This window comes from Phaenicophaeus curvirostris, chromosome 12 (assembly GCF_032191515.1).
Source record: "Phaenicophaeus curvirostris isolate KB17595 chromosome 12, BPBGC_Pcur_1.0, whole genome shotgun sequence".
Taxonomy (NCBI): domain Eukaryota; kingdom Metazoa; phylum Chordata; class Aves; order Cuculiformes; family Cuculidae; genus Phaenicophaeus; species Phaenicophaeus curvirostris.
Window position 1 is genome coordinate 20,583,411 of NC_091403.1, and position 26,263 is coordinate 20,609,673.

The 26,263-nt window shown below is 55.3% G+C and overlaps 1 protein-coding gene across 7 annotated transcripts in view; it reads left to right on the plus strand.

Annotated features, from left to right (window-relative positions):
• The window catches only part of TLE3 (TLE family member 3, transcriptional corepressor), a 31,396-nt gene extending 7,826 nt beyond the window's left edge, over positions 1-23,570 (plus strand). Inside the window, exons 6-21 of one of the 7 annotated variants that reach the window (XM_069866612.1) lie at positions 4,692-4,754; positions 5,197-5,271; positions 11,963-12,164; positions 13,725-13,741; positions 16,306-16,425; positions 16,675-16,725; positions 16,910-17,065; positions 17,220-17,352; positions 17,941-18,122; positions 18,938-19,014; positions 19,182-19,431; positions 19,589-19,836; positions 20,127-20,274; positions 21,357-21,507; positions 22,213-22,289; positions 22,524-23,570. In XM_069866612.1, the coding sequence (XP_069722713.1) occupies positions 4,692-4,754; positions 5,197-5,271; positions 11,963-12,164; positions 13,725-13,741; positions 16,306-16,425; positions 16,675-16,725; positions 16,910-17,065; positions 17,220-17,352; positions 17,941-18,122; positions 18,938-19,014; positions 19,182-19,431; positions 19,589-19,836; positions 20,127-20,274; positions 21,357-21,507; positions 22,213-22,289; positions 22,524-22,631 (2,058 nt within the window). In that variant the 3' untranslated portion in view covers positions 22,632-23,570. Of the gene's footprint in view, positions 1-4,691; positions 4,755-5,196; positions 5,302-11,959; positions 12,165-13,724; positions 13,742-16,305; positions 16,426-16,674; positions 16,726-16,909; positions 17,066-17,219; positions 17,353-17,940; positions 18,138-18,937; positions 19,015-19,181; positions 19,432-19,588; positions 19,837-20,126; positions 20,275-21,356; positions 21,508-22,212; positions 22,290-22,523 lie in introns of all 7 variants that reach the window. The other 6 variants (XM_069866608.1, XM_069866607.1, XM_069866611.1 and 3 more) reach the window with 6 other exon arrangements.
• Positions 23,571-26,263: the final 2,693 nt, after the last annotated feature.

Consider the following 26,263-nt stretch of genomic DNA (forward strand, 5'->3'; position numbering starts at 1 on the left):
AGAATCTCTTCTGAGGCTGCATCTGAGATGGTGTTCTGGTGTGACTCACCTCAAAACCATGTAGGTTCATGGGAGACCTGTCCCGCTCGGGGTGCTGGTTGGGGCGCGCGTGTTTTGTGCAGAGCACTTGGGAAGCCCAGGGTGCTCCCTGCAGTGCAGTGGCAGCAGGCTTGGTTTCTCCAGGCGTCTCCGTACCCAGAGCACGGCTGAATGCTGATGCCAAAGGCTCCCAAGTGCTGGGAATGCAGGAGGTGGTTCAGTCCAGTCCTCTGCCATGGGACTGGAATAAGCCTGTGGTGCAACCCTGGGGCACTGATGGGGCTGGGGCAGCCCTGCAGCTCCTGTTTGCTTGCTCAGCTAAGGCCAAAGCTGATATGTCTTGGTGCAAGGAGCATCTCTGTGGCCCTGAGCAATGTCTGTAGGATGTCACACCAGGGTGCAAGCTCCCCCCGCCACGATTCCCTCACCCCATTCAGAGCTGGGCTTTCACTCCGTGCTTCAGACCATGCTTGAGGTTGCTCCTTTCAGCTCTGCTCCATGTAGCTGGCGACTGATGGCTGGCAGAGTTATTTTTAAGCTTCCCTCTGCCGCGTCCAGGTGTAAAGATGAGCAGACGGGGCTAGGGCTGCTGGGGAGAGCCAACCCCCCAGCTATTTAACACCATGCCGCCACGCACTGCTGCAGTCGGTGCTTGGCTGGGCTCCAGTAGCTGCTCTCCGTGCCCTTAAGTGCTTTGGGTGCTGGGAGCTGAGCTGGCCATTTTAAGAGCGGGTGACAGGACTTGCAGCCCGTGGCCAAAGCAAAGTGCTGCGTCTCTTGATTTATAACCAGTGCAAATGTGTTCTCCAATCATTCCCTGCTCACAGAATGCCGCCCAGAAGTGTTTCTTGCCTAGCAGTGGGTCAGATTCCTGGCAGGCACAGGGCGCAGCGTGGGATTAGTTGGGATTTCAGGTTCTCCTGACTCCTTGCACTTTTTAACAAGGGGCATGAAGCTGCCATCAGCATCCCGTTACCTGGGAGGAGCATCCTGGGAGGGGTTCCCATGGGTGCAGGTGCCATCGCAGGGATGCGGGTGCTGGGCTGTGCTGGGCTGTTCTCTCGAGGTGCCCTATGCAGCCTCCGATCTTTACCCGGTGCTGGTTTGCAGCCCCCATCTCGTTGCTGTGTGCCGTGGTCCAGCGAAGACGCAGGGGATGTGGAGGCTGGGATTGCCATGGCAACCCCGCAGCGGGGGAACAGAGGCTTTTCTTGGCAGGAGTGGCTTGGGGGGGTTCAGAGGGGGCTCTGTGCTCTGGGGTGAGGTGATGAATGAGCCTTCTTATGGGGAAGGTGTCAGGCATGAAACCCTCCCCTGTTCCCAGCACACTGGAGGATCCCCTTTCGCTCCCGGTTAAACTTCTGATGGGGACAATGAGAGTTTAATTTGCTGGGGAATGGGAAAAGTTCAAGTGAACAAATATTTAAAGATCATTGAATCTAGTGCTAACAGGAAGCCTCGCGGTCATAAACATAATATTTTTGGACATCTAATTTCTTCTCACTTGTGGAATCCCACGTGGGAAGTCTCTCTCTTTGCAGAGCACTGAATTGTTCTTCAAATCTTTGGTGGAAGTTCGGGCAGAATTGGATTTAAACGTGGAGGCGATGGGTCATCGTGGTTGTCTGAACCGTGTTAGTGCTGGATGATACCCAGGGAAAACCCAGTGCACTCCCTCCCTCCTCCACGGAGGTGGCCTCTTTGGATGCTGCATTTTTCCATTTACACCTAAAGAACCTTTGGACACGCAGCTGGAGGGACTGCTTGTGCTGGCACTGCTGTTTGCACCTCAAGGAAGAATTGCGTTTGTTCTAGAATTTCTTGGGGGCTGGCAAGAAGGAGCTCGCAGGAGAAGCGACTGTGTTGGAGGAGCAACGTGCCGAGCGCTTGTTGCATCCAGAATCCAATAGGCTTCATCTGAAGGAATAAATATTTAATGGAGCTGCAGTTTATATGTAATCTAATCGATGCGGCAGTGCCAGAAAGGCCTCTAAAGCGGTTTACCTATCGCTGAGCAACGCGTGATACGAGCACCGGGGTGGTTATCGGTGGCACTGCTGCCACTTTGGAGCAGCACTGCTTTGCCGCGGTGGCTGGCAGCACGCACGATGCCAGCCTGTGCTCCCACACCGCTCTCCTTTGGACACAGCACGTGGCTTTATTTCTGCAGTTTGAGCTTGCAGCCCAGTTTTGTGGACACCGAGTGGTTGGTGGATGACGGGTCTGGTCTTGAAGAGCTGCTGCTGGCCAGAGCAGCAAGTGGAAGTGCATGTACCCCGATGATGGCACTCAGCTCCATCGTTGATGCTTGTTTAGCGTGCTCAGCAGCCTGTGCCACTTGCTGTTGGTGCTGTGGGGATGAAGGAGTGTGGGCAGGGAGCACCGTGCCTTCAGCCGCTGCCTGATGAGCCCCGCGTCCTTGCTTTCAGGTCCTGAATAATCCTGGCAGCTGCAGCACTTCCATAGTTGTGGCTAAAGTACCTGAATCCAAGCTGTAGTCGCTTCCAGCTGCCTCTGCCCTGGCCCTGTGTGCCAGCACACTGCCCTGACCTCTGGAAGGGCTACGAAAAGCATCGCATGTAACCCAGTCGCTGGGTCGCTTTCGGAAAAAAACGATGGCAAGAAACGTTCCCAATGCTTTGAAGCCAAACCTGGTGATGTCCACGTGAAGGCGATGCCTGGCAGCGAGATGAGGGCTCATGGGGACCCCATGTAGCGAGTCCAGTGGCTGTGGGGTCACCATGGGGCTGTTCCCTCTGCAGGCGTGAACTGGTGAAGGGGCTGGAGAACAGGCCTTATGAGGGGCGTCTGAGAGAGCTGGGGGTGTTTAGCCTGGAGAAGAGGAGGCTGAGGGGAGACCTCATTGCTCTCTCCAACTACCTGAAAGGAGGTTGTGGAGAGGAGGGAGCTGGGCTCTTCTCTGAAGTGACAGGCGACAGAACAAGAGGGAATGGCCTCAAGCTCCGCCAGGGGAGGTTTAGGCTGGACGTTAGGAAAAAATTCTTCACAGAAAGGTTCATTGGGCACTGGCAGAGGCTGCCCAGGGAGGGGGTTGAGTCCCCTTCCCTGGAGGTGTTTAAGGGATGGGTGGACGAGGTGCTGAGGGACATGGTTTAGTGATTGATGGGAATGGTTGGACTCGATGATCTGATGGGTCTTTTTCAACCTGGTGATTCTATGATACCGTGCTGTTCTGTGCTCTGTCCTGCTGTTCTGGGCTGTGTCACACCATTCCAAGCCGTTCCGTGCCACGGGGTGTTGTCCCAAGCGCACTGTGCCGTGCTGTGCCATACCATGCCATGATGTGTTATGCGATGCTGCTCCAAGCCGTGCCGTACCCTGCTGTGCTGTGCCATTCTGTACCACCCCGTGCCCACGTCCAGGTGCACATCCTGGGGATACCTTGGAGCTGAGCAGTGGGAATCGGGGAGGACAAAGCCTTGGGGTGCTGGGGATGCAAGTGGTGATTTGGGGAAGCACACAGGGGTTTCCAAGGGAGAGGCAACTGCTGGCTGTCTCGGGGAGGAGGCACCTTGCTGATGTGGAGGCTGGAGCAAGACCCGGTTAATTGCTGGTTATTGATAATGAGCTGCTTGGGGCTGTTGGAAGGAATTTCTGGGCGTTTGATTCTGCGCCAGGGCTCAGCTCCGGCCATTGTTGCGGCGCTGAATCCTCACGGCTGCTCAGCCCAGGCTATGTTTGAGTTGGACCAAGAGCTGTTTTAACAGCTGCCTGGGCCGGCGCAGCAGCCGGCATTAACTCTTGGGAGCCAGGCAGCAGCGATCCAGGCAGCTTCGTGTGCTGAGCACGAGCATCCATGGGCTGCAGGGTGCAGGGCAGGATGGCACCTCTGGGCACTGGGCTGCTGGCTCTCCCTCTCCACTTGAGGAAAGTGTTATTCCAAGTTGCAGAAACCATGGTTTGATGGCACATGTTTGTTGTTTGACTCCCAAATAATGCTGTTGAGCTGACAGGGGTTCATCGTTATGGGTTAAGTTTCCTGCTTGTGGTGTGAGGATGAAAAAAGGAACCCAAACGCTTCAGTTTGGGGTGGGGAAGGACCTCACCGATGCTTGGACCAGAGCGAGCACCCACCAGTCTTCGGTGTTTCCTGAATGCTTGCTGTGTGGGGTGGTGCATGCATGCCCAGGTTTCTGCTGAAGAAGCTCAACACCCACAAATGAGCTCCGTGAGCAGAAAGCGGTGGCAAGGGGCTGTCCCCGTGCCCAATCCTGGCTGCACGGGCCTGGCTGTTGGGATGTGATCCAGCCTTTGTGAAGAGGAGCGACTGCTCTAAGGATGGGGAGCGCCTGGTTACCTTTTCTTGAAGCCAGGGAAGCCCAAGCTGGTGCAAAGTAGTTGGGGCTGCTCTGTGACCCTCAGTCCCTTGATGGGAAAGGGACCAAAATGGTCCCAAGGGCATGAAGGTGCTTTCCTTATCGCTTCTGGGGTTCACCGTTTCCGTGTAGGAGGCTGGCAGGGGACCGGGAAGGGGATGCATGGGAGGGGGCCACATGGGAAGGGATAAGGAGGGGATTCACGGGAAGGGACAGGGAGGGGACACGTGACGCTGCTGCCAGGAAGCCTCGTGCTGATGTGGGAGGCTGCTCAGTACTAACTGTTGCTTTTTTTTTCTTCTTCCCTTTTTTCAGACAGAAATTGCTAAAAGACTGAATACAATTTTAGCCCAGATCATGCCTTTTCTGTCACAAGAGGTAAGGACATTTTCACACACCAGGTGGGGGATGCTGCTTCCCCGGGGGGTGGGGGTTCCCCAGGGAGGCAGCGCTTGTGCCTCTGATGGGGGGGTCCTGTAGTGAGAAAGGACCTGGCTGCACCAGACTTGGGGTTTAGGGGTGTGGGGCTTATATTCTGTGAGAAATGGGGCTCGGATCCCAGGTGTGTATTGCAAAACACTTGGGGTAGAGACTTTGTTCAGCCTTTGGCTGTGCAAGTCTGCACTGAACCTGTGGAGCGAAAAAGGCTCCCCGTGCACCCCATGGTTCATGATGCAGGGAGGTTCACATGGATTGCTGCTCTCATGAGTGAAATATAGACAAAAAAGGAGGTGCCAGGGGTATTGGGGGGGGATGTCATGTCTTGGCTTAGTGCCCCCATGTCCAGCTCTGACCCAGCTGTGCTCCTCTGTCCCCGCAGCACCAACAGCAAGTGGCACAGGCTGTTGAGCGTGCCAAGCAAGTGACAATGACGGAGTTGAATGCTATCATCGGGGTACGTGGACTTCCCAATCTGCCTCTCACCGTGTGTATACCCCTTTTATTCCTATCATTTACCATAACCAGAGGCAATCCTGCTCTCAGGTGGGCTTAAAGAAGGGCAACTTGCAGCACCCGGGTTCCCCTAGACCACCACAACTCCCCCAATCTGGCATGGAGCAAGAGGGAGGGATAGCAGCCACCGTTCAGGCAGCCCAGTCCCCCTCCCTGGGTACTAATGTGGCTCTGGGAGCCCCCACTAGCCAAATTTGACGATGTCCATGAGACTGGGGAGTGTTTGGGGAGCAGGGCCGGGTGCCCTGGTGGAACCCCTGAGCCCAGGCATGTCTCTGTGTGTGCTGTTGATGTGAAATGTGCTGTAAATCTGATGGAGTTGTTGTTCCATGCATTGACTTACCCGCTCCCGCCTTATTGGGCTCTCTCTCCTAGATCTCGGGTAGTTAAGACTAACACGTTTTGTTATCTATTTAATTGATATAATGGTCTCAGTCCTGCAGCAAACCCGTTCTCTGTTGGAGCTCCCTTAACCCTGGGACATCAGTGTCCCCAACCAGCATCCTGGGGAGGTGGCCCTGGAGATCCTTTAGTGTTTGTTCTCCAAAACCCACTGATTTTTGTTTGGTTTTTTGAGTAACTACTTGCAGTTCTTTCTTAAGCTACAAGAATCTTTGTGATTCTCTACATTTAATTCACTTTCATAGACATTTCTCTGGTTTTGCGGGTAATAGAGAGTCACGCTCTGGGCTCCTGCAAACCTTGGGGCTGAGGATTGCTGCTGAATCCCTCCCTGTGGGGCTTTGGAAGCAGTCTGGGCGTGGGAGCGTGCCTAGCTGGAGTGACACACAGCGCCTCGCAGCTGCCTGGCCTCCTGCCTGCTCCTTGCACCTTTGCAGCAGGTTGGGAGCTGAGCTGGTGCATCCACGGCAGAGCCAGCGAGCGAGGGAGGTGCTCGGCTTTGATGAGCTGCTTTAAGTCACAGCCAGGAGCCCAGGCAGCTAGAGGCAGATATTGGAATTCAATTAAGGTAAATGAGCGGGGGCCCGTGACCCCCATTTTCAAGGTAATTGCTTTCTCAGATCAGAGCGAGTGTCCTCCTGTCATTAAGCAGCCAGCCGTTTAATCGCTTTGCCTGATGAACTTTCAGGAGGCAGGAGTTATGGGCAAGCAGGAGAGCATGGAGCTGATCTGAGCAAGCGCTGGGGGGGCCGGGCAGCGGGGAGCATCTCCTCCACTGTGATTTTTCAAGGCAGGGACCCAGGGTGGTGCTGGGAGGAGGGTGGTGAGCGATGCCGTGTGCAGTGGTGGCTCAAGAGGGCAGAGCTTGTCTGAGATGCGCTGCATGCCCTGGGCAGACAGGGAGCTGGTTTGGGTCATGGATCCGTGTTTCTTGGTGGCTGCTGCACCTGCTCCGTGCCTCCCGAGATGTGAAACCAAGAGGGGTTTGGTGATTTCCAGCAAACAGTTTCTCCCTGTTGTGCCTGCAGCGGTTTGTTGCTGGAGGGTTGCAGAGCACTTGTGTGTGTTTGCACTTCTTGAGTCGAAGAGGGCAGCGTGCTAGGCTGTGCAGAGCCACGCGCCCGCTGTGTCCCACAGGGATGCATCGCAGCGCAGGGGGGGACGGGTGGCTCTGCCACATCCTTGCAGTGAGAGAAGGCGACTATTTATAAACTGCACCAGCGTCTCTGTGCAGGTGCTACGAACAGACCCAACACATGCACACAAATGCACCCAAATCATTAAAACCTTCTTTTTCGCCCCTTTTGAGGTCAAGAACTGTTAATTTTATGCATCTAGGCCATTGTCTCGCAGTTCCTCTGCTTCAGGCTTCTGTGAAATTGAGCCCTTGATTTGGTTATAGCTCTGGAAATGATTAGACTACTTTACTAAATTTAACGCAAGTGGTGAACTTAAGTGGTGAACCATTAAATCGGTTAACAAAGGCATGAAGCATGATGTACATAATCCAATTAAAAACACTCTACATATGAGATATTCCTTGCCAGCCTTTCTCGTAAATTGTAACCTCTTCATATCTTAACCATATTTGTCTGGCAAGTGCCGAGGGGCTCCAGAAGGAAACATCTCCATAGCTGTGCATCTCCAACCAGTCCTGGCCTGGACCTGGGGGTTGGGCAATGCTGACATCCCTGCTGTCACCCGGGGCTGGCTTTGCAGTGCCTTGGTCACAGCCCCTTGCTGCAGGCTGATGTCCTGGGCTCTGCTGGGCAAGTTTGGGGTCCACCAGTAGATGGGAAGCCCTAGTACAGCATCCTGAGTGGGTCTGAGCTTGTCCTTCGGCTTGGGTGCACTGGGGAGGGTCTCGGGCCCTGGAAGGCTGCCCCGAGTCCTTGTGCTGCGTGTGTGGCTTTGAGCAGGACCCTCATCGTGTGTGGAGATGAGCGCCCTGTCTCATCCCTGCCGTTGGCATGGGGCAGCTGGCTGCTAGTGCAGGAGTGTTTTTCAGGTGGTGAAGGTGGCTGAAGATCTCCTGCAATCCCCTCAATTGTTTGCAACAAGCCTTCACGTGACGTGTTTTTTAAAAACGACCTTTTTCAAGGGAAGGAATTAAGGGGCAGGGGAGGGGAGGTGGGCTTTTCAGCAGAGAAGGTGCCAAGTGAGCAGCACTGCTGAGCTCTGCTGCATCCCTCTGCACGATGGAGTCCCAAGCGTGTTTTATCCCCCTACGTGGAGTCTCCAGGATGTGATTCCCGAGTGCTGCACGGGAGTGACGTGTATCGAGCTCTTGCTTGGCTAATGTGCACGTGCACTGTGGAGCAGTGCAGCTGGGAAGGACCTGAGATGGCTGTGAGGAGTGTGAACGGAACCTGGGAATCCTGCGGCACTGCAAGAACCTGCACGGGCGCTCTGGCCTGCCCATCGGGATGTGCACTGGGCTCATCGCTTCATCATCTTCTCCTTGCTGTGGGAGCGACCTGGCTGGGCCACGGCTCTTTCCAGTGGTGCTGGGATGGAGGTCTGCAGCCCTAGTGTGATCTTTGCTACTCCATGGAGCTGTGTGCAGCCCAGCCCTGACGCCGGACACAGGGACAAGGCTTCAAAATGGAACTGCCTTGCAAGGAAACATTCCAAATGGATTCTACTTGCTGGTTCCTGCCTGCCAAAGGGGAGAAAAATCAACGTTAAATGGTATCTTGGGCCACGGTGGGATGTTGTGTATTGACATTCATTTTCAGCCCTGCGTGCCAGAGTGGGGCTGCTGCAAGGGGGCTCAGCCCCGATAAGGCCACAGTTCCTGCGACTCTCCAAGCCATTGGATGGATTTATTTGTTGGCAGCCTGAAAAAAAGGGGAAGAAATCGGTGTTTTTTCGCTCTGCTGGAGGGCGAAGCTCAGGGTGGAGATCATCCCTGCCTTCCCTGGTCTGGGTGCTGCTGCAATTGCTTGAGCTGGAGCTACGTTGTCTCCTGGGGCCAAGCCAAGACTGTGACCCAGGTCGATGTTCCTGGGCTGGAGTGTTGCTCTGTGGACCCAGGAATGCCTGTGAGACCCTGTTGCTGCTTCTGTGGAGCTCCTGCTGCTGTGGGGGTTTCACCCCAGGGAGAAAGCTCCTGGGAGGAGGAGCATTACGAGGCGCATGTGTTTCTGCGCACCATGGAAGTTGGAGTTTGTGGAGGATAAAGCGTTGCATCTCTGTGCTTTCCAGCCCTGTGGTGATGGGCGCCCCTGGAAAGCGTGTGGGAGAGGAGTGTACTGTGCTGGAAAACCATTGCGGCTGTTGTCCAGGGTGATGCTCTGATATAATGGCCACTTCAATGAATGGAAATCACGTGAGACTGGGACTGTAAAGAGCCTCATTGATTTCAGCAGGAGCCAAGGCTCTGTTCCTCTTGCTTTGGTGTTGGAGGGATTGATCTCTGTACGTGTGCGTGATGAGGAGGCAGGGACTGTGCTCCATGCCATCAAGGGACACACCAGCACGGTGCTGGCACCCTCTGGCTGAGCCCCTGGAGCTGGAGTCTGCTTCGTGGTGCTCCCCTCGCCCCACCAGAAAAGCCTCCTTGCGCACACTGATTTGAGGGCGCGTCCTCAAATGGAGGTGCTGAGGATGCGTCCCCTCTTCTGCCCTGTGGATGGAGCAGCCCAGCAGCAGCCAACAAGCTCCTGCTTTTGAGGACACAATGATTTATGCTTTTCCTATAACAGCACTGCAGAGGCCTAATTGCCTCCTTGATTTGGCTTCTGCCACAGCTGAGAGCTCTGCACTGCCTGGAAGAAGCTGCATTTTAAGATAATGCATCTCCTTTGCCTGAAACTGCAGCCACTGGCTTCCAGCTGTGACCCTGGGCTGCATCCTCGGTGGGGATCTCCCTCTCCCCTTGCACGAGGCTTAAAAACCAGAGCCTGGCAGGGCTGGGTCACCCATCTGGTTCCACTGTGTCCATCCTGCTGCTCCCTAAAGCGGGTCCTTCACTGGGTAGTGGGTGGGCTTCATGGCCTCAGTGTGGGATAGGGGTTTCTGGAAAGCTGCATCCTGGCTCCTGCAGCCAGGTTTTTGGGCTCATGGGGCTTTTTCAGGGTGCACCCCGGGGTACGTGGAACATGCAGCCTGCCCTCAGCTGCTCTGGGGCTGCAGGGATGCGTGGACGGCTCTGTAGCAGAGCTCCTTGCTGCACCACAGGCATGCGGGGGGCTTGCCAGCACTTGGAGGGGGCTGCAGGCAGGAGGGTTCCAGCCTTGCTCAGCAACAGGAGGAAAACTTTTGAAGTGCACCTTCTGTGCCCAATGGGGTCGAGCTGTGCCACCTGCAAAGCTTGAGCGCGAGACCCCTCAGGTTAAACCCACTTCTCCTGATTTTGCCGTGTGTTTTGTGGGCTGTGTTGCAGCGAGTGGTACAGCCCCGGGAGGGTCACCTACCCCCATCCGGCTGTGCTGGGGTCACCCCTGTGCTGCAGAGCAGTTCGGGGTCAACTGATTGCGTCCCCTTGCACTGCTGGGGGAGATGTGCTGGAAATTCCTGGATGGAGATGCTGTAAATGTAGGGTCTCCCATACCTGGGAGGTGTTTTTGGTCTTCTGCCATGCTGCGAGCTGAGCTGTGCTGCAGTGGTGAGGCTGCAGCCCCTTGCTCCTTGGCTGTTGTGCTGCAGGGCTGGGTCTGAGCCCCTTAGAGGCTTGCAGGGAAGGGCCTTTGCCTGCTCTCTGTCTATCTGTCTGTGCCCCTTAGGATTGAAGGCAGTAGAGTGGCAGCTGTGTGTCTGTGCTCCTCAGGGTACAAGGGCTGGGTTAATGCCTGTCCATCCATGCTCCTCGGGGTGCAAGGGGCAGGTTGGTGGCTGTCTGTCCATCCACGCCCCTCAGTATTGAAGGTGGCAGGTTGGTGTCTGTCTGTCCATGCTCCTTGGGGAGCCCTGTGCAAGGGGGTGGGTTGGTGATGCGTCCGCTCACCGTGCCGCGGGATCCTTCTCTGCGCACCGCGTGGCTTGCTAGAAAGCTGCCTGATCTGGTGATGACTTCTGCCGTGCTTGGTGGCACCAGAGGGGGAGAAAACCTGACTGGAGCTGGTTGTGAGCACTGTGGGGAGGTGGGAGAGGCTCCTCTGCAGTTTGGGTGTCCCCCCCAGCCCATGATTCTTGCTGGAGCTTGATGTCCCAAATGCAGTTTTCCCCAGCAGCTAAATAGGTGCTGGTTGAGGTGGCTGTGGGTGCAGGCAGGAGGGTTGGAAATGCAAACATCGACTCCAAGACCCTCCTGGCTGGACCACTGCTGTCCTTGGGTGGAGGAGCCAAGGGAGGGGTGGCCTTGGGGCTCCTGGCAGTGACACCACCGAAGGCAGGCCCTGACTGATAGCCAGCAACTTGGATTTTGGCTTGTTTCCTTTGAGTTTGTATTGAAATAGAAACGTAAGGGGTGCGTTTGGTTTTCCTTTCCTCTCCCCCAGAGCAGTAGTTCAGCTTTTTCCATCTGAAAACGAGCAGGCAATTCCTGCAGCTCCCCAAAGCCCTGGGGATGGGGGGAGCAGCTGAGGGGGGACTGTGCACCCTCCTGTGCCACCTGCCTGTGTGCTGGGGCTGTGGGTGCCTGGCCCTGCAACCAGTGCAGCTCCCGTGTGGTCAGCCCCGTCCTCCAGCTGCATCGGAGGGGGCCAGGAACAGCAGTGTGGTGGGATGAGGCCGAGGTACCGTGTGGACAGTTTTCTCTTCCCCATCAGGTGCCTTAAAGCCGGTCTTGAGCAAATAAATAAAGCTTTTCTGAGGTGGCCTCCGAGGATCCAGGATGCTTGGGTTTCCTCTCTCTGAGCTGGTTCAGTAGCTGGCACTGCAGTTAGGTCCAATTTCTGCATCCTGACTGCTATTTCTTTGGGTTTTTGCTTGTATTTACTGAATAGCAAACCTGCAGTGACGATGGGAACGGCCTCGAATGCAGGGTGACTCCTGCACCCTGGTCTGGTGTGCGTGCGCCATGCGTGCGCTTGTGCCACCCGGCTGTGTCACAGGCAGCTGTGGTGGGGATTGTCCCTGCAGCACCCTCTGTTCCTCCTGCTAACAGGGCTTTTCCTTCCAGGCAAATGAGCAGGGCCGCTCCGTGGGGCACCCCTTGCCACCCTCCCGTGGCGCTGGGCATGCCCCTTCCCAGCGCTGCTCCCACAGCCGTGCCGATGCTCGATGCCTCGTGTCGCCCGCGGTCCCGCTGCCCCCTCCCCGGCTCACTGGTGGTTTCATTGCAGCAGCAGCAGCTCCAGGCGCAGCACCTCTCGCACGCCGCCCACGGGCCCCCGGTCCAGCTGCCGCCGCACCCCTCAGGGCTCCAGCCGCCAGGCATCCCGCCGGTCACCGGCAGCAGCTCAGGGCTGCTGGCTCTTGGCGCCCTGGGCAGCCAGGCCCACCTTGCTGTCAAGGATGAGAAAAACCATCACGACCTGGACCACAGAGGTGAGAGCAAGGGGCTGGCTCCTTGCGGTCCCTGGGGGCTGCTCATCGCTGCATCCCCCGGTGTGAGAAATGCCCTGGTCCAGGCATGGCTCTGCTCCTACAGCCCCGTCCCTTGGGGAGTGGTCTTCAGGAGACAGGCTCTCGCTTGGAGGGATGCAGCTTTCTCTAAATGATGCTTGAGCCCCTCAGCTCAGCTTTGGCAGCCAAGGGAGGTTTTGCCGCTGTTGCAACAATTCCCAGTGGTGGCTTCCAGGTGATTCTAAAGCTTTCCCTGTTTTTTGTGTTGGATGAAGTCAAGATGCTCCTTAGGAGCATTCTTCGGGAACAGCTGAGGGCTGGTGGGATGTTTGAGGTGGCAGAGCAGGAGGGGACCTGCCTCCAGACTGCTTCTTTCTTGGCTGATTTAGGACAGGGAATCAAATTGCCCTGAGAAATCACTCTGGCAGATTGACCTCTCTTAGGTTGATTTGCTGATGTGCTCCTGCCTTTGCACACGGGTTTGAGTCCTTGTGGGCTTTAATGGAGCCTCACTGCAAACCTTGCAACCCCAGCCAGCCCTGCCTTAATGGTGAAGCAGCCTTCCTCCTCCTCCTTCTCTCCCATCACTGCCAGAGACATTTGATGGCCTGGGAACCAGAAATATTCACTAGCAAACTTGGATTTTGTTATTATTGGTGATAAGACAATCTTTTTAGAAGATAAAATGATGCAGGAGTTCAGTTGCAAAGCAACAGTGAGTCCAGAGGAGGCCACAGGGCTGGAGCACCTCCCATACAAAGACAGGCTAAGAAAATTGGGGTTGTTCAGCCTGGAGAAGAGATGGTTCCAGGGAGACCTTAGAGCAGCTTCCAGTACTGAAAGGGGCTCCAAGAAAGCTGTTGGAGGGGCTCTTGATCAAGGAGTGCAGAGATAGGATGAGGGGAACAGTTTTCAGATGAAAGAGGGGAGATTCCTAGGCTGCCCAGGGAAGCGGTGGCTGCACCGTTCCTGGAGGTGTTCAAGGCCAGGCTGGATGGGCTAGGAGCAACCTGATCCTGTGGGAGGTGTCCCTGCCCATGGCAGGGGGTTGGAACTGGATGAGCTTTGAGGTCTCTTCCAACTCAAACCACTCCATGATTCTATGGAATTCCCAGGAGATCCCAGGACAATCGGGCTGTTTGTGTACAAAAGAATGGCCAAACCACATCCCGTTAACGTAGCTGCAGAAGTTTTCTGTCAGGACCTTCTCACGAGTTAGTGACTTTGGGTTGAAGAGCCTTAGGCTGATGCCATTCCGTTTGCATTTCACAGCATTTCCCCTTTCCTCTGTGTCTTGTGCCAAATAAATCACACTGCTAAAAAGGAAGGGGCAGGAGGCAGGGAGGCTGGATGGAGAGGGGACAGGAATTATAAATCAAAGCCAAAGAGAGCTGAAAGGTTTTGAGTCAAGACAGGATACCTTGCAAGGAGGAGTTTGACATTTATTTTTCTGTTTAAATACTTGTTCTAACTTGCTGTATTTTTCTCTCCTGTCTTTATTTTGGCTGTGACCTCACCTGTGATGCCAACTTCTTCTAAAAGAGCGAGACTCAAGTGCAGTAAGTGCTGTTACCTCCTTTCTTGGTTTCTGGTGGCTGCATGGTTTTGGTTGATCTATTGACAGGCTGAGAGAATTGAGGTTGTTCAGCCTGGAGAAGAGAAGATTCCAGGGAGACCTGGAGGGGAGATGCCCTTGATCAGGGAGTGCAGGGATAGGATGAGGGGTAATGGTTTTCAGATGAAAGAGGGGAGATTGTGATTTGAGGTCCCTTCCAACCCAAACCATTCCATGATTCTGTGATTGGTTTCAAACCAGACTCCAAGGATGCCTTTTGCACAGGTCCTGTTTGAAAAAGCAACCAGGAAACCCCTTCCTGGCTGGAAGAGCTGTTGGCTGTGCCGGGATGAGTCGAGCCACCTCCTCTGGGCCGGTTATGAGATTGGGTTTAAATCTTTTTGATTGCTGCAGAGCATTGTGATTCGGTTTCAGTTGCCTAAGCTCCGTGAACAAGTGCAGTTGGGTCTGTGGCAGCTCCAAATCCTGTGGCGATTAGGAAAGCTATTTTATTCCTGATCACTCGTCTATTATCTTGGGTCATCTAATCTGTTGGGATGGGGTTCGAGCTATTATGCTGTGTTAAGTAGGACTTGGAAGGTCAAGCAGTTAACTAACCAGCTAAATAACCGTGGTGTGGAGGGCAACCGGCACCTTCAGCACGACTGCTTTTTATTTGCATCCCTGTCATCTCATTCTAACAGTAGCTGAGTTTGTGCTTTGCCTGGGCGCAGTATCTGAGCGTGGGTGGAGAGGGCAGGGGGTCTCAATTTTGGATTTTGGTGCATAGAGGCTGGTGGGGGGCTGCCCTCGATTGAGGGGGGGTGCTCAGCCCATGCTCCCCACCTCTGGATTGCATGATGTGGGGGGCTGACCTTGTCTCCCACCCCTGGGGTGCACAGTGTGGGGTCTGCCCTTGCTGGGGCCGGGGGGGGGGTTGTGCTCAGCCCGTGCCCCCCATCCCTGGGGCACACAATGCCGCATGTTGGGGTAAAGCTCTCAGGACAAAGCCCGGCTGAGCCGCAGCTTCGCAGCGATTTCCTGCCATCCCTGAGTCCACAAATGAGCCTTTTGAGAGCCAAGAGGGAGGCGCATGGGAAGAAAAGCCCCATTTATGGGGGGGAAGGAGGGGAACTGGGCATCATTAACCTGCTGCTTCGGCAGGGAGGGGGCCGTCAGGGCTGGGCAGGTTCCTGATCCATAAAATGCAATCCCAAGGATTCCCTGCGGAGGTTGAATGCGCCCGATAATCAGCGTTACTCATTCATATTTTCCTAGCCTTGCCTGCGCAATAAAAAATATTTAGTTGCTTGGCATCAGGCCAGCGGCGGGGCTGGATGGATCGATGCCTCTAAACGCTTGACATGAGTCTCTGGTAGCTGCAAGGGGTTTTCAGCATGACTGCCTGAGAAGAAAGAGCCCGGTGTTATCCAAAGCTGCTTATTGGGAACCGAGGAGAAACATGAACTGCTTTAGTTCTCCCTTTCAGCCAGGGAAGAAAGGCAAGGCAGAGGAGCTTAGGAACGTTTCTGCTTAGCAGGGATGGTGGGTACCGCTACGAGATGTGGAGTGATGAGGATTTCTCCCACCGCTCAGAGAAACTCATTGAAGGGCGTCTGCGCAGGGCTGGGCTTTCTCCAGTGCTCGCGAGGTCATTTTGTGATGCGGTTTTTGCTCCCAGCCCAATCCCAGCATGCAAAAGGGGCTTTCCTGGGAATACTGGTCTCTACTGGGCTTTGTTGCTTGAAGGGAGCATTGAAAGCCCACACAGAGCAGAGCTTCTCCTGCTGATGGGGGTTCCCAATGTATTTTAGATGCCCTTTGGCTAGGCAGAGCTCAGTGGCAGGTGGGGGTGAAGCAGTTCCTTTGATCACTGAATCATGGAATGGTTTGGGTTGGAAAGGACCTTTACAGGTCATCCAGTCCAGCTCTGTAGTGAGCAGGGACATCCTCAACCAGGTCACGTTGCTCAGAGCCCTATCCAAAGTAATGAACACCAGGGAGGAGGCCCCAGCTCTGCGATGCTAGAGGAAGCAGCTGTGGGTACCAGCCCTTGTGCAAAGCCCCTCTCCTGCCCAGGGCTGGAGTGAAGCTCTGATGCTCCCCATGGCAGGTAGAGGATGAGGAGATGGGGCTGTTTCAGGGAAGCACAGCTTTTTCGTCTCTCTGCATTGCCCAGTACCTGCTGGTGGATCCCAGCGCTTGCTGGGAGCTGCTGTGGTCACACACAGCATCCTCCCAGGGTTTCTCTTTCTAAACAACCACCAGCACCCCTGCTTTTTGGTGCCTTGCTCTCACAGTAAATAGGCTTGGGTGCCCATGAGCATCCTTGCTGGAATGGAACAGCTGCCTGGGGCTCAGAGTGACACTTGGAATGGTGGTGGCCATCCTCCAGCCCAGGCTGGACCCTGTCCCCAGCTCCCTGGGGTCTCACCCTGCCGTTGAGGTTTAGCAGTCTGGGGCAGGTCTGGGTTTTGGTCTCCATGCTGGCCTGAGGGCTCTTTGTGGCACCTCCTGTAGTCCCATTTCCTTGTATTTCCCACTTAAAAGTTTAATTTGTTATTGTAGAACAATTCTGTTTCACCCTCGGAAAGCCTGCGAGCCAGCGAGAAACACCGGAGCTCCACGGATTACAGCATCGACTCCAAGAAGCGGAAAGCAGAGGAGAAGGACAGCATGAGCCGATATGTAAGTGGTGGGGAATGGTCTGCAGCTGGGGCGCCGAGAGCTGGGGGGGGACATGGCTCTGCAAGGCGTGGGGTGTGCAGCATGTGTCTGGCCAGGGCTTGGGGTGGGAGAAAGCAGGGTTTGGGTGATGTTTCCCAGATGTGCTGTGGGTGCCCTGTGTTCAGCTGCTAGGGGGGGTTGGGTCCCCAGGCCTTCCCTCAGCCCCAGGCTTCGGTAGCTTTGCGGATTGTGACTCGCTTTGTGTTTCAGGACAGCGATGGTGACAAGAGCGATGACCTGGTGGTTGATGTCTCCAATGAGGTGAGCTGGGCTGGCGGGCATTTTGGCAGTTTTGCTCCTCTCCCTGCACTATGATGGGGGTTTGTGGGGTGAGGGGAGATGCCTTAGGGGTCCCCCCAGCGCCAACCCCAGTCCTGTGTGGAAGAGGAGCCAGAGGGAGCCCTCCCCACTGCTGCAGGTGCCAATGCTTTCTCCTGTCTTGCAGGACCCTGCCACCCCCCGGGTCAGCCCAGCCCATTCGCCCCCGGAGAATGGCATAGACAAAGCTCGCGGGCTGAAGAAGGGGGATGCACCAAACAGCCCGGCCTCGGTTGCCTCCTCCAGCAGCACTCCCTCCTCCAAGACTAAAGACCTGGGCCACGTATGTCCTTTGCTCTGCCAGGGGGTTTGGGGGTGGCACCCGTGGCTGCCGGCGGGTGCTCGCTGGGTCTGGGGACTTGCTGAACCAGGAGCTGCAGGTGCTAGTGGTTGAACCTCGTCCCCCCCATTCTTGTTCTCATCCCTTCTCCATCCAGAATGACAAGTCGTCGACGCCTGGGCTCAAGTCAAACACTCCAACGCCGAGGAACGATGCTCCGACCCCGGGGACGAGTAGCACCCCGGGGCTGCGGCCGATGCCTGGCAAGCCGACTGGCATGGACCCTCTGGGTGGGTACCGGTCCCCTGGGTTCCCTGTGGTCCCCTGGTGCCCCCTCTTTGCCTCTGTCCCCCAGGGTCCCCTCTTTGCAGCTCTCTGGTTGTGCCTCCCATTGGAGAGACAGCAGTTTAGGGGGCAGCTCAGGTTTATCAGGGACCTCACCCAGCTCAGGACACGACCTTGGGGTTTATCGTTCCCCCAGGCATGAGACTGTGCTGCTCCCTTCCCCTTGTTCTTGCTAAACACTCAATCCTACGCTTTAGGGCAAAACAAGAAGCAAAACGCTGCCATCGATGTAGAGAAGGCCCCATGCAGCCAGGGTGCTGGGCATAGCTTCACTGCTCCTGCCACTGGGAGCCTGGGAGCACAGGGAGGGGTGAACACGTCCCGCACTGGTCCTTGCAGACAGGAAACTTTTGGCTAATGCAACAGTCCTTTCCCTTTCTGCCAGAGAAAAAGGACAGGGGTGCCAGCAGCTCAGGTGGTCTCCACACCAGAGATAGGGTGAGGAGAGAGATCCAGCCGTTGCACACCATCCTCTTGGGTGAGCGGGGCTGGGTGCTGTCAGGCTCCATCCTCTGACCGTGTCCCTCCTGCAGCCTCGGCCCTGCGGACGCCCATCTCCATCGCAGGCTCCTACGCGGCTCCCTTCGCGATGATGGGGCACCACGAGATGAACGGCTCGCTCACCAGCCCTGGTGCCTACGCGGGGCTCCACAACATCCCCCCGCAGATGAGCGCCGCCGCTGCCGCCGCCGCTGCCTACGGCCGGTCGCCAATGGTGAGCTTTGGAGCTGTACGTAGCACTTTTAGCTCCTTTTCTTGCTGGTGGGAGGTGTGGGGAGGGTCTGAGAGGGTGCAGGGGATGCTTTCCTGTGAAACTGGGGGCTCCTCATGAGCTGCGTTTTCAATCGGCTGCTGTCAAGGGATGCTGGGTGGCAGATACCTCCCTGTGAGGTGATACATTTGTGCCACTTGCCTTGGTGTTTATCCTTTCCCAATGCATGGGGTTGTGCGGGCCCCTTCCCCTTGCTCTTGCTAAACATTCAATCATACGCTTTAAGGCAAAGCAAGAAGCAAAATGCTGCCGTTGATGCAGAGGTGGTGGGTTCTGTAGCCAGGGTGCTGGGTGTGGCTTGGCTGCTCCTGTCCCTGGGAGCCTGGGAATAGCATGATGAGGGTGAACGTGTCCCACGCTGGTCCTTGTGGACCAGAAACATTTTGCTAGTGCCCCAGTCCTTAACCTTTCAGCCAGGGCAAAAATAACCATTAGGTATTTTTCATGAAGAGGCGCTGGCACAGGTTCCCCAGAGCAGTGGTGGCTGCCCCATCCCTCGGGGTGTTCAAGGCCAGGTTGGATGGGGCTTTGAGCAACTTTATCCAGTGGGAGGTGTCCCTACACGTGGCAGGGGGTGGGGCTGGATGGGCTTTGAGGTCCCTTCTCACCCAATCCAGTCTATGATTCTACTGAGCAGCAAGGGAGGAGAGGGAGCTGCTGGGTGTCCCTATGCCTGCCCAATCTTGTGAACAGGGGGCTGTTTGCTTGTGTGCCCAGCTCGTGCCTGGCCTTACTTATGTGTATGTGTCTCTTGGCAGGTTGGTTTTGATCCGCATCCACCCATGAGGGCTCCCGGCCTGCCCTCGAGCCTGGCGTCCATCCCCGGAGGGAAACCGTAAGCCCCTCTTGGGTTTTTGTGCACTGGGTGGGGATGAATGTGCCCAGGAGAAGGGGATGAGCACGGGGCTTCACCTGGCGCTGGATCCATCCAAGCCCCTTTACGCTGGGTGTGCGGCAAAGCTCTGCCTCCGGGGCTGACCCCCGTTTGCTCTCCTCTGGCAGAGCCTACTCCTTCCACGTGAGCGCCGATGGACAGATGCAGCCGGTCCCCTTTCCCCACGACGCCCTGGCGGGGCCCGGCATCCCTCGGCACGCCCGGCAGATCAACACGCTGAGCCACGGGGAGGTGGTGTGCGCCGTCACCATCAGCAACCCCACCAGGCACGTCTACACTGGGGGCAAGGGCTGTGTGAAGATCTGGGACATCAGCCAGCCGGGCAGCAAGAGCCCCATCTCCCAGCTGGACTGCCTGGTAAGGGGGCTCGGGGCAGCGCTGCCTCGTACGGGAGCTGGAGCGTCCCAGATGTGCAAGCCACATTGGATTTCTCTTGTCCCCGAGTGTGTGTCCCCTGCTTTTCCCCACCTATGATGCGAGGAATCATTCATCACCCACCTCTTCCCCGCTCCAGAACAGAGACAACTACATCCGCTCCTGCAAACTCCTCCCTGACGGCCGCACGCTGATCGTGGGAGGGGAGGCGAGCACGCTCACCATCTGGGACCTGGCTTCCCCTACACCCCGCATCAAGGCTGAGCTGACCTCCTCTGCCCCTGCCTGCTACGCCCTGGCCATCAGCCCCGACGCCAAAGTCTGCTTCTCTTGCTGCAGCGACGGCAACATCGCCGTCTGGGACCTGCACAACCAGACGCTTGTCAGGTGAGCCGGCTTCGCATCTGGATGTGGCAGGAGAGCACCAGAGGGGTTGCTTTCCTCTGTAATTGGGGTCTTTCTGGCCACGTTAGGACTTTGGGGATGGCAACAAAACACTTACCTTGTGATGCTTTGTCTGTAAGTGGGCCCAGCAGGCTCGCCTGGGCTGGTTCCCCTTGGCAAAGGATGCTCCCTGGATGGATTTCCAGGCGTGCTTGGTGCAGGGAAGCGTTGTAAATGCAGCCTGACTAGCAGGCGTTCCCCTTGAAGACGTGTGTATTTTTGTTTGTTTAAAGGCAATTCCAAGGCCACACGGATGGTGCCAGCTGCATAGATATCTCGCACGATGGTACGAAGTTGTGGACAGGGGGGCTGGACAACACGGTGCGCTCCTGGGACCTGCGGGAAGGGAGGCAGCTCCAGCAGCACGACTTCACCTCCCAGGTGAGCTTAGAGGTCCTTGGCCAGGATGTCCCTCCCTCCTGAGGCCTTGTGCAGCCCCTTGCGGAGACCCCAGGCAGGGGTTTATCCCTCCACGGAAACCAGAAAGCCCGCTCGGCAGCTGACTTGTGCATGGCTGTGGAAGGGGACTCTTCTTACTGGGAAATAGCCTGTGCAGGCCCCTGTTAGCTCTGAGCGTGGCTGTCCCTGCTGCTTCAGGTGGAACCCAAGAGCCTTCAAGGCAGCGAGAGCTGCAGGGTTCCCCTGGCTCTTGTTTCAGCTGCTTTCATCTCTTTTTCATCCACTGCAAGATTAAGCTGCTGTTAGGAAAGCAGTGCTTGGCTAGGGATGCCTGTGGGTGTTACAGGCTCTGGGTGCCCTTCAGTTGGGACGGCAGCAAGGCTCAGGCACTAACTGCCTCCTGCAGGCCCTGCCAGAGGAGCAAAGGTGGCACCTTGGGTCCCCTCAGCAAGTGCTGGAGCTGCCCCAGCGTTCGTGGGTCTCGTGTGGCTGCTCCAAACACCTGGATGTGCCTCTCCAAGCCCTGTTGCACCTCTTGAGGGCTGGTGAGGCTGGAGTTGGTGACCATGAGTAACCACAGCTTAGAGTTTATTTAGTCTTGCTGCCTCCCACACTTGAGTTTTTCTCCTCTGGAGGATGCCAGGAAGGTGCTTTCTGTCCAAAGACAGAAGTCCTGTTCCTGGGAGAGGCTGAGCTGGGGCAAGAGCTGTGGGGCTGTGCTGCAGGGGCAGATGCCATCCGCCAGCTCTCACCATCGCTGTGCCTACATCTCAGCTTCTGGGGACACTTGGTGCTTTACAAAGACCAGGCTGCATCTTCCCCTGCCTGTTGGACTGTTTCTCCTCTGCATTGCTGGTCTCGCTGCCAGTGCAGCAGGCAAAGCCAGCGTGTTATCAGCATCACCCCCAGCTCGGCTCATGCCCGGGCCATTGGCATCTCTCTTTGATGGGGAATTGCCAGGGACAAGGAGATAGATGGTGCCTGTTCAGGGCAGGGGCTGCAGGCAGAGTTAGAAGCTGATAGGTGCAAGCCCCACCCTGAGCACCCCTCTTCTTTCCCCCCAGATCTTCTCGCTGGGGTACTGCCCGACGGGCGAGTGGCTGGCGGTGGGCATGGAGAGCAGCAACGTGGAAGTGCTGCACCACACGAAGCCCGACAAGTACCAGCTGCACCTCCATGAGAGCTGCGTCCTCTCCCTAAAGTTCGCCTACTGCGGTAAGTGGCTCCAGCCCCAAATGAGCCTCTGGCCCTGAATGTGGCTCCTGAGCTCCTTCAGTGATGGGTAGGAACGCGTGTGAGGACCACAGCACAGGGGATGATGCATAGCGACAGGACGAGAGGGAATGGCCTCAAGCTCCGCCACAGGAGGTTTAGGCTGAAAATTAGGAAAAAATTTTTCACAGAAAGGGTCATTGGGCACTGGCAGAGGCTGCCCAGGGAGGTGGTTGAGTCACCTTCCCTGGAGGTGTTTAAGGCATGGGTGGATGAAGTGCTAAGGGACATGGTTTAGTGATTGATAGGAATGGTTGGACTCGATGATCCGGTGGGTCTTTTCCAACCTGGTGATTCTATGGTTCTGTAGTGCGGTGCAGGAGGCTGAGCTCCTAGCAAGATCAGTCCCACAGATGGTGCATTTGGGGATTATCCCTGTAAAATGGCTCCAGTTGTGGTTGCAAATTGCCACGTTGTGGGAGATGATCAAATGCCTGCCCCTGTGTGAGCGTGGGGCTGGGTTCTGTCCTCTCAGGAGAGGGGCTGGGACAGGCATCTTTGGAAAATCTCCAGCTTTTCCAGCATCTCCTAAATCCTCAGGGTGAGGGGCAGGCTGACTGCGGGGTCCGGCCAGTGGTGTCGGTGCTGTGGGACAGGGGGTCAGCAGCAACAGCTCTCAGCCCCTGATGCTGTATTTCTTGGGCACAGGTAAATGGTTTGTGAGTACTGGAAAAGACAACCTGCTCAATGCCTGGAGGACGCCCTATGGAGCAAGCATCTTCCAGGTAGGAGGCTGCATCTTGGGCAGGGCACAGGGACCCCCCCTTTCAGCATCGTTTTGGGGGGCTGCTAACCCTGGGGAGGGGTCAAATCCTACTGGGGTGACCGGATTCAGAACCCAGGGTGTGGGATGTGGTGATGCCACAAGCATTTATGCTGCTTGGTTGAACACAGCTGTGGCAACCTCGTTGGGGAAACCAATCTGATGGGTTTTCTTTCCCCTCCCTCTTTTTTTCCAGTCCAAGGAATCCTCATCCGTCTTAAGTTGTGACATTTCAGCGGATGACAAGTACATAGTCACGGGCTCTGGGGACAAGAAGGCCACAGTCTACGAGGTCATCTACTAACGGTGGATTCGATCGCAGGGCTGGCAGCTCCCAGCCCCGGTGGGGACAGGACTCGAGCGGCCGGGAGCTCGGCGGGGGCTGCGTGGGGTGGCCCCCGCTGCCCAGCCATGGACCGGCATGCTCCGACGGGGCTCTGCCTCGAGGCGTTCCATACACATGGATTTATTTGGAGGTCTGCAAATAATGGCACACATCAAAGCCCTAAACGGATTTTTTTTGGTTTGGTTTTAGGGTTTTTTTGGGTTTAATTTTGATTTTTTTGGTTATTTCCTGGTTCTCTCCGTCTGCGCTTTGGTGGCACTATCGAGGACTTGATTTTTTTATTGTGACTTTTTGGTTTTTTTTTTGGTGCATCCTGCATAAGAACTTGTGAAAAATGTAAATACCGGACTAGTAAATAGCGTTGGAAGGGTGGGGGACCCCTCCTGGTACACTAGTTGTGTATTTTTCGTCTGCTGTAATTGTATTCCACTGATGGTTTTGGTGGTGGCAATCTTATTTTTGTTTTTTTCTTTACCCCCCCCCCCTTCCCAAAAAGCGTCTGTTTGGACGCGACCTTGCCTTGCGGCGCCTAACGAGGCTGAGCAAAGATGTCCACTGGTGAAAGTTGTTCCTCCTGTCGTAGCCGTGCGTTGTTCGGTGTGTTCGTGATGGTGGGACGCTGCTGGGACTCCTCAGCTGCTGACGGGACATCAGCAACACAATCACCTTTTTTTATATATGGATTTCTTTCTTTTTTTGTGCTCGTACGTTTGAAGAGAAAGGGGAAGCCCACGCTGCCGGGATTGTCTGCGCAAGCCCTTCTTGGTCTTCGGACAGAAGCAATGAGGAGTGATTTCAAAGAAAGCATAGTAAAAATTCAGCTCAGGGAGCCACGAAAGATAATAGCAACTTATGTGTTTTGTATTCAAATGAAAGTAAAGAAATTAGAATTGATAACCTTTAAAATACAAGTTTTTTTAAAAGCAAAGTTTACTAACAAGTAGGGTTTGTGTGCGATGGGGGGGAAGGGGCTGGTGGTGGTAGAGGGTCCTGTGGGCTGTGTGGTCTTGGTGTCTTCTAGTATCTCAGTCCCGATGAAGCAAATCCCCTCCCTGCACAGGCCGGCGTTTCAGCCTTTTGTACTAAAGGGTTAAAAAAGAGTTAAAAAAAGACATAACGGGAAAATAAAAGTATTTGTGTAGCAGAAGCGCTCGCCCTGTATTGTAGCATATGGAAGAGGATTTTTATACTGCATTTTTATGGATTATTTTTTAAGTTTTTGGTTTTAAGCTGGTTAAAAAAAAAAACAAACGAGGGTTAGGGTTCAGGTGAGACCCACCCGGCTTCACATGGAGAGGAGGAGGATGCGGAGGCGGTTGATACCCGGCTGCTCTGGTGGTTGGTTTGTCCCTCCAAGCAGCTGCGAGATGGGCTTTGAAGGAGACCTTATGGGAAATGATGTGTTGTCCCATCAAAAATAAGAGGTTTTTGAGATCGTCACCATTTGCTGGTCAAAAGAGAAAGAAGGGGAATGTCCCAGGCAAGTGGCGTCCACCCTGTGTGGCTCATTAGTGCTCGCTGTGTGCTGGGAGGAGATGGGATCGATCTTGCGCACTAATTATCTGATGAAGGGAAAAGCAAGCTTGTTTAACTTGCATTTAGTGGTTCGGCTTGGAAAAAATGGTTCTGGATGAGCCTCTGTTGTCAGGGGACCTGTGCTGGCGCCTACTGAAGGGTTTGGCGGTGCCCGATCTATATTTTGGGGTTCAGCAATGCCCAGTCTGTGGTTTGGGTTCGTATTTGGTCTCTGTGGCCAGCACAGACCTGTGCAGGGGCAGCTCTGCTCGTCCCCAAGCAGCCTCTGGTGCAGCATCTGACCCCGCAGCGCTTGGAGCATCTTTGCATTGATGAGGGGGTGTTGGAAGGGACTGGGGGCTTTGAACTGACCCCGTAGCAAACTCCCCTGGTGGTGCGGCCACCACCAACTTGCATGTCACGGGTTTGCAAGTTGGTGCTTTGTTTTCCTCCAAAAAAAAAAAAAGGAGGGGGGAGGGAAGAAAAAAATTAAAGGAACTGCATGTGCCAGAGCTGGCGGAGGGTAATGGAGTCAGACTTCTCAACTTTACACCAAAGTATGTAGCAGAACATGTACAGCTGTTAATAACTGCAACTGGTTTTTGTAAAAAAAAAAAAAAAAGAGAGAGAGAAAAAAGGAAAAAAAAAAGGAAAAAGAATAAAAAGTAAATGTAACAAAGTGCAAATGAAAGCAAAGTGTCTATAAACCCTTTGATCTCTGAAAACCTGCACTGAGTTGTTAATAAAAGCAAGCAGAGAAAGTGAGGGGCCGTTGTTCCTGCGTGGTGGGGTAGGGGGACAGGATCCCCCTTGCCCAGGGATGGTGATGGTGGAGGGCGGCTGGTTTGAGGAATCCTTGGCCAGGGCCTCCCCACCCTCCACAGGGAAACATTTCTTCCTAATTTCTCATCTCAATCTCTCCTCTTTCACCTGAAAACCGTTCCCCTCTTCCTATCTTGGCACTCCCTGACCAAGAGCCCCTCCCCAGCTTTCCTGGAGCCCCTTTCAGCACTGGAAGCTGCTCTAAGGTCTCCCCGTAGCCTTCTCTTCTCCAGGCTGAACAACCCCAACTCTCAGCCTGTCCTTGTAGCAGAGGTGCTCCAGCCCTCGCATCATCTCTGTGACCTCTGGACTCACTGTTGGTTTGCAACTGAACTCCTGCATCATTTTATCTTCTAAAAAGATTGTCTTATCACCAATAATAACAAAACCCAAGTTTACTAGTGAATATTTCTCGTTCTCAGGCCATCCAATGTCTCTGGCAGTGATGGAGAGGAGGAAGGCTGTTTCACCGTTAAGGCAGGGCTGGCTGGGGTTGCAAGGTTTGCAGTGAGGCTCCAAAGCCCACGAGGCCTCAAACCCGTGTGCGAAGGCAGGAGCACATCAGCGAATCAACCCCAGAGAGGTCAAGCTGCCAGAGTGATTTCTCAGGGCGCGTTGATCGCCTGCCCTAAATCAGCCAAGAAAGGAGCAGTCTGGAGGCAGGTCCCCTCCTGCCCTTCCACCTCAAACATCCCACCAGCCCTCAGCTGCTCCCAGGGAGCATCCTGACCTCACCAAGGCGGGGCTGTGGCTGCCCAGGCGGGGGACCAGCCCCTGGGGTGCCCGTGCCTGCAGGCGGGATGCTCGCCGCGGCTTGGGGAATAGGGTTCAGTGGCTCCAAACCCACGGGATGCGAGCACCCGCGTTCCTGCACTCCCAGCCTGGGTGCCCCTGACAGAGACAAAGCACTTTCCTTGAACTAGGACATATGTACCGTCCTACGGGGGCTTCCTCGTGATGGATTGAACATGACAGAGCCTGCTGCGAGGGAGAAATAAAAAGCAGGAGCAGCGCTCTTAACTGCTTGGCTTTCCGATAATGTACAGCGGTAAATGGTTATGAGTGCATTTAAATCTGATTTGAAGCTGGATGGAACAAGGGGCTTACACCGGGGACCATTAAAAGATAAAAATTGCAAGAAATCCTTTGTTGTAAGATTTGGGAGAGCCCTGTGCAGGGGAGCAGAAGGGTTCGGAGGGGCCTGGCATCCCCCCCAGCACCTCATCCGCTGCCCCTTCACCTTTCAACAGTTC